At 43.2% G+C, this 15,479-nt stretch overlaps 1 protein-coding gene across 1 annotated transcript; it reads right to left on the bottom strand.

The window, feature by feature from the left end:
• Positions 1 to 3,169: 3,169 nt before the first annotated feature.
• On the bottom strand, positions 3,170 to 13,611 carry LOC118117897 (arylsulfatase I). Its single transcript, XM_035170546.2, has 11 exons — positions 13,384 to 13,611; positions 11,033 to 11,243; positions 10,420 to 10,559; positions 10,184 to 10,333; positions 8,338 to 8,412; positions 8,077 to 8,251; positions 6,927 to 7,163; positions 6,568 to 6,714; positions 5,713 to 5,860; positions 4,946 to 5,571; positions 3,170 to 4,715 (listed from the first exon to the last, which is right to left on the bottom strand). Exons 2-11 carry the CDS (start codon positions 11,225 to 11,227, stop codon positions 4,293 to 4,295), a joined length of 2,316 nt encoding a protein of 771 aa, XP_035026437.1. The 5' UTR covers positions 11,228 to 11,243; positions 13,384 to 13,611; the 3' UTR covers positions 3,170 to 4,292.
• Positions 13,612 to 15,479: the final 1,868 nt, after the last annotated feature.

Raw genomic sequence — 15,479 nt, 5'->3', positions numbered from 1 at the left:
GAGCTTTTACTGCGTCTCCTGTTTCTGTAGGAACACGCAGAATCATTTTGAAAGGCTTCGTAACTTATTGGTGAGAATGACGAGTACGTTCAGTGTGGATGAGTCCAGTAACTTTGACTCTACAGAACCAACATGAGCCAAATTTAATTATCTAATCTAAATATTTTCAAATATTTATAGAAAAATACGCCTCACAGCTGTTTGTAACTGTTTTGACTCATTACAGTTTGATAAACAAATACGTCACGTTTTACCAATAGAATAGAAACGAGCAGTATCTGTATTTCCTGGCGTGAGTCTCGGATAACCTCGTCCGCTGTGGAAACCATGACGACAGATTTACCAGAAAACTTGTGGGACAGACAGGAAAGAACATCTTCAACTTTGGTGTGGAACCAAAAACCAGAGCAACGTGCAGCTGAGTGTGATTTGAATCAGCCCGTCGATAAATCCACCTTGTCTCTCGCTGTGAGCTGCTGCTGCTGCTCAGTACATGAACGTCTGATGCTTTGGGCAAAGTTAATTTCTGCAGAATCCAATCAGAGCTGCAGAGAAGCCTCATTGTCTGCTTGTGCTCTGACTATCTCCCACTCACCTTTTGTACGTTCGTCTGCAGTCGCTGCCTCCAGGTACCAGGGGGCGCCCTGGTGAGCAGCCGACACACTCATTAAAGGCTGATGAGTCAGGGGGCAAACGGGACGACCAAGGTTGTCTGGTTTCTGAGCCCACTCAGTCTGGAGCGTCCCACTTTGTTCTCCCGTGTGAAAGTGGAGTCTCCTTTGTTTCTCCAGTAATGTTTCACTCAGGGTCTGAAAAAGTCTTAAATATGTAAAAACTAAGTCTTCAATACAATAACCTGAGTCTTATTTGTGTTTACATTAATTTCACACTTTAAAATTAGTTTTTTACAGAGAAAAGTTTAGGTGGCAGAGTTTGCTTTTCGATTTTTCTCTGTGTTGTGGTTCTAATGTTCTGGACATTTTTCTGGAGATCTTCTTTCACACATGAAGAACTGAGCCGCAGGTTGTTCGGGTCAGACTCGTTTACATCAACAGGAAACAGTCCAGAGCTCTCAGGTGACTGGTGGAGTCTGTAGAGCAGCAGGAGTCAGGACACGATGTTTACAACGTTTTTATTAACATCACATCTCCAAAGAGCTCTTGAATCTCATCGTCTTTCCAAGTTAACATCTTCACATTCATCTTCTACGTGTTTGACTCCTCTTCCTCATCATGAGATGTGTTTTTCCAGTTTTCCATCTGTCTCATGTCAGACTGACCTGACGGGGACCTTACACCTGCTCCATGTGTCCTGCTGTGAAGTTTCCTGTCTCCACATGAGACCATCTGAAAGCCTGATGGTTCAGTGTGGGACACAGGGAACGTTCTGCCCTTTTCCTTCTGTGCTGGTGTTACTTTTTAAAATCTGGTAGACGAGTTGTAACCGAGTTGTAACCGTGTCACTGCGACCAGAACAAAACTCAATTATGAGGTTTTTGATGGTGTTGGCAGAAATCCCCCAGAAAGCAGCGCTGCCATGAGAGAATCCTGATTTCACAGCCGCCCACGTGCTCCACTTCTGTGGATCTCATATTCATCAGGTTCCCCCGGAGGGAAGCAGAGGGAGATTGTTGGTCACATGATTTCATTACATCTCTGATTGTGTGAGAGAGAAGATGAGAAGAGAGGTTTTTAATTCAAACTGTTCATTTGAGGTGAGAGACATGAAGTGTGTGTGTGTGTGTGTGTGTGTGTGTGTGTGTGTGTGTGTGTGTGTGTGTGTGTGTGTGTGTGTGTGTGTGTGTGTGTGTGTGTGTGTGTGTGTGTGTGTGTGTGTGTGTGTGTGTGTGTCAGAGCTGATAATGCTTTTACTTTTAAGTGATTATCTTATTTCTCTGTTGCACACAAACAAACAGTCTATAAATCAGCTCTGACACAGTAACTATGTAGTAATAATGTTAGTGATGATGATCATACCTCAGTGCAGGAAAGTTCAGGATCCTGATGTTCAAACTTTTCATCCTGAAACCAGCAGCTTGACTCAAATGACCTTGACGGTTCCTGGAAACGAGAGAGAACGTTTCCTCTTCCATTTCCCTGTGGATCAGTTACAAAGACACGTGACGTGAGTGACGTGCTCAGAGACACTTTGACGTCTCACCTGCAGAACCAGCAGAACCAGCAGCTCCCTGAAGCTGAAGCTGAGTCTCTCAGGTTTGTTCTGTTCAAGATGCTCTGGAGACAAACTGCAGGGATTTGTTAATATCTGGTTCCACCTAGTGGCCGAACTGGGTTTCTCATATGCAGCGCGTGAAGAAGTTTACATTTAAAGTAGTTTTATTTTTGAAATTAAACTAAAATAAGAGCATTTGGACGGATTTGGAAATAACGGTTAAACCATCCTTAACTTCATGTAAGTATAAATGAGCCCTGTTTAATATACAGACAATCTGAATAAATACGTATATGTTTAGAAGCTTTTTTTTCCCAATGAATATCATGAATAACTAGTATGAGATATTGATCTTTGGAGGTCAGAGGTGCAGACTCCAGATTTAGGTCATAAAACATTCGGGCCTCAGTTTTGACCTTTGACCTGAAGCTGACAGTGAAGTCTTTCATTGAGCTGCACTCGTGTTCAATGACGAGGCCTCTGTGCAGGAAGAACATCTCACACACGTAAAATACTTACAAACACTTTCCTCTACAATCCGAGCTGAGGCCCGGTGAAGCCAGCGGACACGAAATAAAGAGACCCAGTCGCTGTTGATCTAATTTGACCTTTATTTGCTCAGGGCGGAGGAACGTGTCCAGTGTGTCTCAGGAACTCTGCGCTCACACTGACGCGTTCTGTTGCAGAACAGCCACGTGTGTGTGTGGTTTGTTAAATATGGAGCAAACACAGCCAAATATTTAGAGGTGAGACGAAAACTTCTAACTTCAAAGATGTTGCTCATGAAGCTTCAACACTTTTTTAACCTGTTTCCTGAACGTGTGAGGTTTAATTGGAAAAATTAAATCATTACAGTCTTTACATCTGTGGCTCATTGCACTTGTTTGTCCGCAGAATAACTTGAAAACTGCAAAACCTCTTTTATTGAAACTAGGTCGTTAAAAACCGAAGAGATTATTTAACGTCTCAAGGAAAAGTACAAACAGAGCAGTCACAGTTTTATTTAGCTGTTGGTTTATTTCACTGGGTTCACACATCTTCTGATAATCACTTAAAACAAACAAACAACCTCAGAGACTCAACTCGACCCCTAAAACTGTTTGAATTTCAAAATCTAAATATGAACGTTTGTGTCAGAACTTTACCTCTTTGCATAAAATGTAATATATACGTTCAAATGGCAGTTTCTGCTGTTCACAGTGGGATGTGTTGAAGTCAGAAAGATGCTCGTCACTAACGACACATTCAAACAACCACAGTATCTGGAGGCCTGTGTCACACATAGAAAACCAACACATTATAATATCTGAAAATCAAAAGTACAAAAACATCTGAAACCACTGGAAATAAAGTGAAAACATAAAAAATATATAAACTCCTCTGTGATGTTTTCTTGTTTATGACCAAAGAAAAACAACCATAGTGATTTAACATCAGGATCATGCACTGTCACTATGAACATCTGGATTTGTAGATCTATGACACTTACTGTAAACATCAACTCACAATATCACTTTAATGAGTCTTTCTGTTTCACACATTTTAATTGTTTACAGTGTAAATTAACATTTTACAATCACAGTCGGTTCTTGTTTCAAGAACTCCGTCAGTTTATGAACGATAAAATTTAAATGTAAAAAAAAAATCTCAGATGAGATATTTGACAGCACATGTATGACGATAACATCTGGATTTGTCTCATAGATTCTACATGACGGCTCCTCGAAGTGAAGCCAAATCATCTGGATCGCCTCCTGGTGGCCGGCTGCGGTAAAAGTCATACAACTGATGGCTACAACAAGCTGTTCCACTTCAGTCCACCAGGAGGCGGTGATGCGGCTGCGCTTTTGGCTTCACTTTTACGCAGTGACAACAAGCGGAGACGCATCATCCACCTTTATTTATACACTTAAAATGAAGTAGTTTAGAGAATATAAAAAAGGAACCGAGTGAAGCCAGTGAACGGACACGTTTGATAAAGTTCTTGAAAGACGTCGACTGAACGTCGTGGAATTCACTCACTTGGTTACCACGGTTACCACTTTTTTCATTGAAGTTAAGGGTTAACGAGACAAAAAGTTCAAAGTGCTGAAGTCACGTTCATGTCGTGAGTGGAAGCCTCAGATCCGATTGGACATCATCCCGGTGTTCAGTTTCAGGAAGAACGACTTCAGCTTGCACAGCGGGCACCTCTTCTTCTTCCTCTTCTTCTTGCTGCTCTTCCCTTTCTTGTAAACCCCCTGATACTTCCCCTCCTCTTCCTCATCCTCGTCCACCCAGGGCACCCAGGCGCCGCCGTGCTGACTGGGGTTGGCTCGAGGGTCGTCGGGCGGGAAGTAAACCGGCACGGCCGTCTGGTTGTAGTAAGCGAGCCGAGCCAGCAGCTGTTGGACCACATCTGGCCTCTGGTCCGCCACGTCCTGCCGCTCGTACGGGTCGCCGGTGATGTTGAACAGCCAGATGTTTTTGTGGGTGGAGGATTTGTGGAAGGACGGGAAGGTGCGTTCAAGGTTCCACCAGCGACCAGGGAGAGTGGGGAGAACCTGAGGATGAAAACGTGTTGAAACAGACCAATAAAAGAATCCTGTCCTATCGCCACGTTATAGAAAGTTATCAAATCACCTGGATCTGACGTTTATCAGAAATTGAATCGCTTCTTTCTTAAATTTGGTAAATCTGCTGACTAGTTTTAGCGTAATCCTGCTGCCTAACAAAAATAACTGAGTAACGCAGTTGAAAACATAACCTCCTGATTATCAATCTGTCAGAATACCTGAGGCGGGACCCAGTCTCCGTGACCTGGGTCTCCCGTCAGCAGCTTCCAGTCTCCGACCCTGATGGCAGCCTGGACCGACGTGTCCCACAGGGTCTGCGAGGGCTCAGGGTTGAACTGGAGCGTTGTGTGGGGTGTGGGCGGGGACGTCCCAGGCTGGGACTCGTTCAGGTGCTGGGACACCGTCCTCCTGGACTTTGACTTTAAATGGAATTTGAGCTGAGTCTTGGAGTTTGGCTGAATTGATCCTGAGTTCTGCTTCTGGGATGTGGTCCGTCTGGACTTGGGTGTTAAAGTTGACTGGACCCGAGGCTGAGACTTGGGGTCAGATGTTCCTGATGCGGGTGGAAGACGAGCGGAGCGGTACTTGAACCTGTGATCGGACTGATGCTGAGCGTAGTCTTTGGTCTGAGGTTTAGGTTTGGGCTTCTTTTTTGGGAGAGGTTTAACTTTCAGTTTGGACTTTGGTTTCTGGACACGATGAGGAAATGTCTGAGGTTTCTTCATGCTCTTGAGCTTGAGCGCTGACCTCTGCTTCGGTTGCTTCTTCAGAATCTTCTTCTTCGGTTGCTTCTTCAGAATCTTCTTCTTCGGCTTCTTGAATGTCCGACGTTTCGATAAGCGTCCTGACAAATCACAGAAAACACCAATGAGACAAAGAGAAATCGCTTCATTTTCTATAAGGAACACTGGCTCTATCTTCCATTCATCCCTCCTTTCTATGGGTCCTTTACATTGTCCCTTCCTTTTGGTACGGTGTCAGTTACCTGAGTCTCCGTCGGTGTCGGCGTCCCATTTCATGGTTTGAGCCGGCGCTTTGTGCAGGGGGTCGATGTTGTGAAGGATCTCCTGACGAGGCGACTCCTTCCCCTCACTGATGGTCGACCACACGTCAAAACCGTCCAGGCCTCGACTCTGAGAAGGAGACGTGAACATTGGGTCTGGACATGTTTCTGAGTTTGCCTTTAGAATATGAAGAACGCAGCAGGAGATTGTTCGGGTCAGACTCGAACTACAGGAGCCTCCTCAGGGATTATTCCGATTTGTGTAACTACGACAGTCTGACTCATCTGCGTTGGCGACAGAAATCTATTTGAACATCGAGCCAACAAAGCTTTTTGGAAGCTGCACTGATTTTCCAATGAAATAAAACACAAAGTGCAGATTTCACAAAAGGTCAAGAGCAGATTTATCAGTTTTACAGTAGCACTGCAACCTGAACTTTAACAGTCTGAATCTATGTAAAGAAAAAGTGGAGCCAAAGTGTCTCTATTGCCCCCTAATGGTGGGCTGCAGTAGTCCTCATCGAACCCGCCTCCTCCATGTTAATGGATGGGACATGGACCAAACTAAAAGGGTTTCATGTCTGGGATATGTTGGCTTCCTGTTTGGGTCGTGGCAGGAAGTGTAACATCGTCCATCTTTATTTACAGCCTCTGGTTTTACAACACAATAAAATAGTCGTCAGTATCCGATCTTTATCTTTATCAGCCGTCACTGATGAGGTCGGCTTGTCAACATCTGTGACTTCAAACTATGAAAGCGCTGAGACGGTAAAAAGAAAAGCAGCAAAAGATCCAACACAAACATGTTGTTATCAGGTTGTGTTGAGCTTCACTGACCTGGCTGATGTTTCCTCCAGCCAGACCCACCAGGGTGGGGAACCAGTCCGTGATGTGGAGCAGAGCTTTGGAGACTCTTCTTCTGCGTCTCAGCAGAGGACTGTGCACGAAGGCCACGCCGCGGACCCCCCCCTCCCAGTACGTGCCCTGAAAACACAAACACAGCCACGTTTACAACACTCGAATAAAGAAAGTGAAGATAACTTTTTTTGCGTAAAGATAAGTGGACTTTAAAAAAACATTCCACTATATTTAGAACAGCTAATTGGCGTCTCTGCCATTTGCCACAACTTGGCTTTTCAATTTATCTCTAAATAATTAAAACTGTTGCACAAACCCGATCATTAATGTAACGATACCTTGCGGCCTCTCAGTGGCCAGTTGCTGCCTCCTGTAAACGGCTGGGCCCCGTTGTCCGTGGAGTAGATGATGACGCTGTTCTTGTAGTAGCCGTACTTCCTGAGAGCGTAGGTGAGGTTTCGGACCGACTCGTCCACCGTGGACACCATGGCGGCGTATTTCCTCCTGGCCACGTTAGCCATGTCCCGGTAGGGGTAGATGTAGGGCTTCGGAGGCTGAAGAGGGGTGTGGACGGCCTGGAGGAAAACATTCATCCCTCAATAACAGTTTTCAAGACCCACCGTGGTTTTAAACGAAAATTAACTTTGACATAGTTATTTTTTAAAGTATTTTTTAACCTCCTTGCTTCAGTTATTGATTTCCTAGTTTCTCGTTTCCCAGAATGCCCCTGCACTCTCTCCCTCCCCCCAAATACGAGTAAATCAAGTACAACTGCTCTTTATTTTTCTTCTCCTCGTGATGACATCATCTACATTTTCTCCATATTTTCTTTGTCCCCCCCTCAAAATCCCAAACTCCAAATCAAACGCACTCAGCTGCCATAAAAACAAAATCCATAATAAACAGTCCTCGCTCTCTTTTGAGGTGAAATACTTCCAACATCAGGTTACATTTTCTGTGTGTTGCGTGTTTTTAATGAAAACGGTTCTAGTTCAGATGAGCCAGTTTCTAAATAAGTTCCTGATGCTCGTCGCCGAACGTCAAACAAATAAACACTTTAACATGGACTCTGTGTTTTTTCCAACTTCTCCAATTTCTCAGAATCCAGACACAAACTAACGAAGCATCAAAACACATCATTTTCTGAATTTATTAGAGAATAATACAAATATCTGCCTGTATAATTGGAGAAAGTAGAATTACAGCCCTGTGACTGTATAAATCCAGGTGTTCCCGACATTATTCCCAATAACATGAGGTCACTGTGACTTTCTATCTAATCAGTGAACGTTTGAGTCCGAGTGACAACTGGTAGAAATTGAAGAAATCCCCCAGAGGCAGACTTGAGATATCGTGGTGAAGAGGCCAACGTGACCTCGACCTTTGACCACCAGAATCTAACCAGTTCCTCCTCGGGTCCAAATGAATGTTTGTCTTCTAAGTATGAAGTAATTACATTTCTGATCCAAACAAACGTCGGCGTGATACCTGCAGGGAGAGCAGCAGGAAGAGCGGCCTGCCTGCCGGGTCGTGGCTCTCCAGGATCTTGCGAGCTCTCTGCGTGAACAGCATGGTGGAGTATTTCCCCTCGTGGCCCCAGGCGACGCCCTCGTCCTCGTGAAGGTCGTACCCACACACCCCCGGGCCGTCGCACGACCCGTAACTGGAGGCCGATGGACAAATGTGAGTTGCGCAGATATCTGTTTATTCACTGTGAGTATCAAAGAGTATTTATACTCGTAAAAGTACCTGTAGTAATCCACACTTCCTGTTAAAGAACCAAAGAAGCTGTCGAAGCCCTTTCTGGTCGGCAGACAAGCTTTCCTGGAGGAGAAGTGAAAGATGGAGTAAAGTGAGGGTCAGATTTCCATCGTGTTGTTTTACAGCAGAACTTTACAGAAGTATTTCACAGTCAAATGTCTCCTTGAGGTCTTAGAAAAGCAATGGATGCTTTTTAGTTTTTGAATCTGCAACCTCTTTACGTTGGTGTTAGCAGCTCGATACTCTTCTCTTCCTTCCTGTGTTTCTTGGCGTGGGACAGTCAGTGATCATTGGAAGAAAGTGAAATCATTTGCAGCTGCAGAACAGAAACGGCGTCGCCAGTGTCCTCGTGCTGACAAACAAATCACGGACCGGCTCACCAGAGTCCTGCTCCACGTCCTGATTAAGTCATGGATCTTGATTTAAATCAGACATGTTTATGGGACTGATATTTATGAGTGTGTGTAATTAGCTGCAGATCCAAATAAAAATCTGGATCTAGTGAATTTTAAATCTGGTTTTGGTGGGGAACTGTTGAGTCTTGGTGGAAGAATTAACTCGACCCACTGTCGTTCTACTTTTAAATATTCCCTCCTGTGTTTTCTTTACCTCATAAAGCAGCATTAGGTTCCTTAAGGTGCTGTAGAAATCCAAATATATAAGTTATTAGTAGTAGTGGTAGTAGTAGCAGTATTACAGTGCTACTAGTAGCTGAACATGTAAAAAGAACAAAATGAATACTGTGGTTTAGTTTTAGTTCTTTCTCTTTATTACCTGCTTTCTAACAGAGCTGCTTCATGAAGCTCTGCTTGTTTTGATTGGACTTCAACACTCGTGTGCTGGGTTTCAGACAGAATTATAATAAACGAGATTATTTATGATCATTAGAGTCTTTTGCTGGATGTGCACATGCAGATATTTATTACTTGGCTGAGCTGCCAACCGGCTGAGAAGGTATAGAGATACCACATGTTCTGAGGGTTGGATTCTGGACACGCTGTTCTTTTCGAAAATGGCCCCAGTTACTGCCATAGTGAGAGTTATCGATTCATATGGAGATTCATATAACGCAGGAGGACTTTTACTTTGTTATTCCTGTGTCACATAAACAGCAGAATTTATCACCTGACGATTTACATGTTTGGAAAAACCTCCGTAGCTCCGGCAGTAAAGGTTCTGCATAGTTGCAAAATCCCACCTGTGAGGCTGTGATAAAAGGCTTGAAGACCCAGAATGAACCTGAGATGTGGAGACACACACACACACACACACACACACACACACACACACACACACACACACACACACCACACACACCACACACCTTCACCTTCCTGACATCAGATTAACACAACTTTGATTTTCTCTTTCCACTGTTCACACACGTGTTCCTGTCGCTCTGTGCGTGAACATCCAAGTTCAACACCATGAACGTCCCTGAGGAGAGAACGTCTGAACGTGTGCAGTTATCCACATGTTTGAACAATTACCCCCACCCCCACCCCCGTCCTTTCCCCCCACCGTCATGTTTGGCCGCTCAGTTCAACTATAAATACTTTTGCCTTCACGTGCGGACACACAACTCATCAGACAAACTCGTTTAGAGGATGACAACGTCAGTGTGTGTAGGATTTAGTGGTGAGGCTTGTCACTGACCTGATGTAGATACAAAGAGATCATCCACACGTTGGCTTTTAACGATAAAATATTAAGTTCCAAACGAAAGTAGCTGGAACTCCCAGGAATGTGTTGATATATATTAAGTGTTTGAGTAAATAATCAATGATCAATGCAGATTATATGAATCCATCAGTAGTACTGGCTCAGTCCTCACCTGTAGAAGCCCAGGTGCCACTTGCCGACCATGTGTGTGGTGTATCCGGCCTCTCGGAGCCTCTCGGGCAGCGTGTCCATGTGCGAGGGCAGACAGCTCGGCTGGCTGGGCCTGATGATGGAGTGCTGCAGTCCTGTGTGGATCTGATACCTGAACACAAGAGGACTTTGTTAATGCTCAGCTGGGATCCACTGGTCCACTGCTCCGCCCCCAGCAGGCCAGTAAAGAGTCTGTACCTGCCCGTGAGGAGCTGGCTGCGTGACGGCGTGCAGATGGGCTGAACGTAGTAGTTCTCCAGCGTCACTCCCTCCGCCGCCAGTTTGTCCAGAGTGGGCGTCTTGATGGTGGGGTTGTGGTAGCCGATGTCATTGAAGCCCTGTCACAGAGTCACGAACACATTCGAGAGGTCGGTGACATGTTTTATTGTTTATATTATTTACATTAACGTTTGGCTGACGTGAATGTCCCTCAGTGGTTTTCAGTGCGTATATTCTGAATATGTCCTTTATGTGCAGGAGCTTATTTCAACTCTGCAGCTTTATATCAGCGACCAGCAGAAAGAACAATCCTTCTTCTGAAGAGGAGGAGGAGGAGGAGGAGGAGGAGGAGGAGGATATCCAGGTGATCAAGTTCAGGTCATCAGGTTATGGTAACCGGGTTCAAGTAATCAGGTTCATAATCCGTCATAAAATACTCAATCTGTGGTTGGCTATGACGTAAGATTAACATCTGGTTACGTGAAAAACGTAAATGCTGCAAAAACATCATCTACATTTGTGAATTAAGAAAACACACTCATGCTGGCTCTGTCACACACACACACACACACACACACACACACACACACACCTGGTCGTCTGTGAGGATGAAGATGATGTGCGGCTGCTTCTTCTTCTTCTGCTCCGGTTCTGTCTCATTGTTCTGAGTGTGTCCGTCCTCGTGGTTCTGGGTGCTGGGTTTGGACTGCAGGGCACTGAGGCCGTCCAGGTTGAAGAGGACAGTCAGAGCCAGAGCAGCAGCAGCAGCAGCAGCAGCAGCCTGCATATTTACTACAGCCGCCCTGCAGGGGACACACAAATATAAAAACCACAACAATACAACGAGGAACGTCGACGAACCGCGGAGCTGGAGCTCAAAAATGTTTGAGTCGGCACAAAGTCCCACACGCGTGTGATCGCTGCAGGAGTAACTGCACATCATAAAACCACATTGAGACGGACCTGCCAACTTGGCTGTGAGTGGGATCTGAAACACATTCATCTGGAGAAGAGCTGAAACTCAGAGGAAGCTGTTTTTAACTATTTACCATCTTTGTAACTGGATGAGACAAATACAACATGATGGAAATGAGTGTAGAGCTCAAACAGGGATTGAGCAGGATGCAGGACACGGGGAGGACTACACTTTGACCATCTGATGTTTGTGTATGATAGAGAATCATATATAACACAATGTGCAGCATTAATAAAACCCCTATTACTCTTTTACTTTATATATATAGACAGTGAAATATTTTTCACTGTAAAGAGTTAGTTTTATAACATATTTGAGGATCAGTTTATGTATAAAATAACCAGACAGATTTCAAATTAAGAGACAGATCAAGTTTTTTTGGCAACTATGAAAGTGAGTAAGTTAATTATATTAGTACTTAAGTATGAAGTGTATAAAGTATACTTAAGTATGATTTAAGGCACCTATCAATTTAGTTGTGATTAAATGTGAAGCCCAAGCAAAAGTGGATTTCTGAGACAATGTCGATTTTATTATTGATATATTAACTAATGTTCTTTATATTCAGAATAAATGTAGGTGGTTATTGTTTCCGGGCGGGGGACCAGGGGAGATTATTACTGCTTTATATTCTGTCACAAATAAGAAATATAAACCAATATCAATACATCTGTGATATCGCCTGATAAAATCCTAACCATCTATCGGTCGTCTTCCAGATGTTTTTTCCCCTTTTTGCTTGAACAAACATTTAGATAAAGTCGGTTTAAAATATTCAATTTACAGGAAACGGACAAAAAGCCAAGAAAAACTAAATCCGATCTCATTTGAGACGATGGAAGCAGACGATGTTTTCAATAAACCTTAAGTCAATTGTTTGTGATGAGTCATCGACATCAGTTCCCCCCACGAGTTACATGAAACTCAACACAACAACATAATGGGACCGACATGTTGGCAGAGCGTTGAATCAACACGGAGTGTGAAGTGGATCTGAAGGGGAAGCTTCTCACGTTCGATTTTCTCTGTGGGTTTTTTTTATTCAGTCGGAGTTTGATGAGAAGCTTCGTGTTCTGGGAAAAAAAATGTTTAAAAGCTGTGACGTGTTTACAAACTTTAAATCCGAGAGGACGATGTCGGCTTTAACTGTGAAGACCGAGTGAACGCAGCTGTTTAATACTGATGACTGGACTGGTGTCTCATCAGGTGAGACACTGGTGGTCATGGTAACGGCTCAGGACACACACCTTTCCCTCTGTGTGTGTGTGTGTGTGTGTGGGGGGTTTCTTGGTATTGACTCATGTTGCCGGGACCTAATTCCTACAGACACATTATGAGGACTTGTCTTCCTTCAGTCCACATAATGTGAATCATTGAGTTTTAAAGAAGACATGTTTCGAGGTTAGGTTCAAGTTAAGCTTAGGTTTAGGCGAAGTTTACGTTAGGTTCAAGTTAAAGTTAGGTTAGTTAAGTTTAGGTTAAGTTTTAGAGTCTCCAGAAAATCAATGTGAGCAAATGTAATGTCCTCTAAAGTCGTGTGTGTGTGTTTCTGTGTGTGTGTGTCTGTGTGTGTGTGGTGTCCAGGTATTGCTTATGTTGTGGGGACCTACATCTGTTTACACTCTCACATTATTGTTTTCCTTATGAAGACAAAAACCTTATAAGGTAACTCATGACATTTAAAGTGTGTGTCTCTCTGTGTGTCTCTCTCTGTGTGTGTGTGTGTGTGTGTGTGTGTGTGTGTGTGTGTGTGTGTGTGTGTGTGTGTGTGTGTGTGTGTGTGTGTGTGTGTGTGTGTGTGTGTGTGTGTGTGTTAGATTATCTACATGCACAGACTCGTTCACACATTTTGTTTTGCTTCCTGAATCAACTTTAAAAATGAACCGAACCTTCGCCCTGATATAAAATCTGTTTTATCTGTAATCAGCTCAGATGAGTTATTATAAATTCAGGCCTTCAATCGATACCTCGGTGCAGGATCAATGGGAGTGAACGGCTCTCCTCCTCCTCCTCCTCCTCTGCCTCCTCTTCCTCCTCTTCCTCTCCTCTTCAGTTCATTCTGCCTCCTCCCTTCCCTCGAGGTCTTTGTTCAGCTCGGAGTGAAGTTACTTTCGGGTGAAGTTTGCAGGAGACGCCGCATGTCCTCCGGTTTCCACAGTTTCCACAGAGCCTCCTTCCTCCGGAGCGTCTCGGAGAGAGAGAGAGAGAGAGGGGGGGGGAGAGAGAGAGAGAGAGGTCAAGAGAGAGGCAACCACATGAGACTTCCGGTCTGCGCCTTCAGAATAAAACATAGTAAAAATCATAGTATACATTATCTCCAGGCACTTCACATACCTTCAAAATGATAGAGAACCCCAACAGTGCCCACAATACACACTTATATCTATACACATATATTAAAGGTTCAGTGTGTAGGATTCAGCGACATCTAGTGGTGAAGTGTCATGTTGCAGCTGAACACCCCTCACCCCCCCCCTTTCGAACATGAGAGAAAACCTGCGGTAGCTTCAGTTGTTATAAAAACTCAAAAGGTTTAGTTTGTCCAGTCTGGGCCACTGTAAAAAAACATGGCGGCCTATTTAAATATAAAATATTCCAATATAAAGTACTAAAAATATAAAGGGGCCAATTCTAGGGTAAAGAAAACAACAATTCGTACAATTTAGAATGAAACACACAAGTGAAAAGATCACTAGGATTATTTAATATTCAATTTCTGCCATCAAGTTCCAACATGAAACATTTTTGTGTTGTAATGTGTATAAATAAAAAGATTTGTAAACTAACAGTCCTCCTTAGACTTTTAAAGATCTATGTTTGTATCACGAAATTAATTTTCCTGGTCATTCTGTTCAATGAATCACCAGGAAAATCAGTGAAAAAACTGAATTGTAATAACTTTTCTATTAAGCTTCTGATACTGGCATTAAATGTTTAGTACACAGCTGTTTATCAATAATTCTTAATAGCATTTGATCATGTATAATTAATGACCATTTCCACATTTAAGCCAATTATGATTAATTGATGAGCAGATTAACCAACGAAAGATTAACTAAGCTTTTGTTAGAACTGACCATTGAGTCGAGGAGCCAATGATGAAAAGTAATAATGATATATAACAACAATACACAACTCTAATAGTGTATATTCTGACTTTAAGTTTACAAACGTATAACCCTCTGTAAATTAAATTTAAGACGTGAAAATAATTGAATTCAAAGCATTGAAAACCCTTTAATAAGAATGAGTCATTTTCACAGAAACAAAAAGTATTTCATTGGTTATAATTGGACCGGTCTGGACACTTTTATTTTGAAGGCTAAAGTACTAAACATCCGCTGTTCTTGCTTCTTTTTGATGCAACTTGAAAACGGTGAAAGCCTCAGGTCGTTAAAGAAAATCGAAGTTGTGTATTTGTGTCTCTGCTGATTATTGTCATCATCTCGCTCCTGGTTGTGAGACCGTGTGAAGAGCATCAGCAGACCCCGGGCGCTGTGACCCCAGGCCGGACTGATCTGGGGCCGAGCAGGAGGCTGGTTCTCCAGACAACCAGGAACCAGTGTCTTCACTGAACACATGTCAAACTGCATCAAGTCCAAAATATCATCTGCAGGAGACAGGAAACACGTCTCATTAATTAGGAAATAAAAGCTCCAGTTATCCCTCCTGGGAAATGCAGCAGTAGAAGATTCATTGGGATGAAGATGAAGATGATGAAGATGAAGATTAAGATGAGCATGAAGATGAGCATGTTCTTTAGAAATCAATCAAACCTTATTCATACGACACCTGTCTGCAGCTTACTGGAGGTCAAAGTGCTTCATACATGACCGATGAGCTCAAACTAACACAAAACGATTAAATATGCTGAGAAATACTCATTTTAAAAGCTGTAATACCAAGTAAAACAATTACAGACAGGCAAAATGGAATTTCATTTATAATATAGATGCAATTAAATAAGTGAATAAACTAAATATAAACCACACTTCACTCTATAAGGACCCTTAATGTTGTTTATGTGCACATTTCAAACTCTCTTTGATTGCTCCCTATTTTT

Source organism: Hippoglossus stenolepis, chromosome 11 (genome assembly GCF_022539355.2).
Source record: "Hippoglossus stenolepis isolate QCI-W04-F060 chromosome 11, HSTE1.2, whole genome shotgun sequence".
NCBI classification, from domain to species: Eukaryota; Metazoa; Chordata; class Actinopteri; order Pleuronectiformes; family Pleuronectidae; genus Hippoglossus; species Hippoglossus stenolepis.
The sequence above is the reverse complement of the archived record's forward strand: the minus strand, read 5'-3'. Positions and strand labels throughout refer to the sequence as shown.

What these genes read in the sequence shown, in the direction of transcription:
- LOC118117897 (XM_035170546.2), bottom strand. Translation starts at nt 11,227, where the DNA reads ATGCAGGCTGCTGCTGCTGCTGCTGCTGCTGCTCTGGCTCTGACTGTC. An exon ending in GGAAGTGTGGATTACTACAG is followed by an intron (nt 8,252 to 8,337) that starts GTACTTTTACGA and finishes ATCGGCCTCCAG; the next exon opens with TTACGGGTCGTGCGACGGCC. An exon ending in TCCTGCTGCTCTCCCTGCAG is followed by an intron (nt 7,164 to 8,076) that starts GTATCACGCCGA and finishes GTTTTCCTCCAG; the next exon opens with GCCGTCCACACCCCTCTTCA.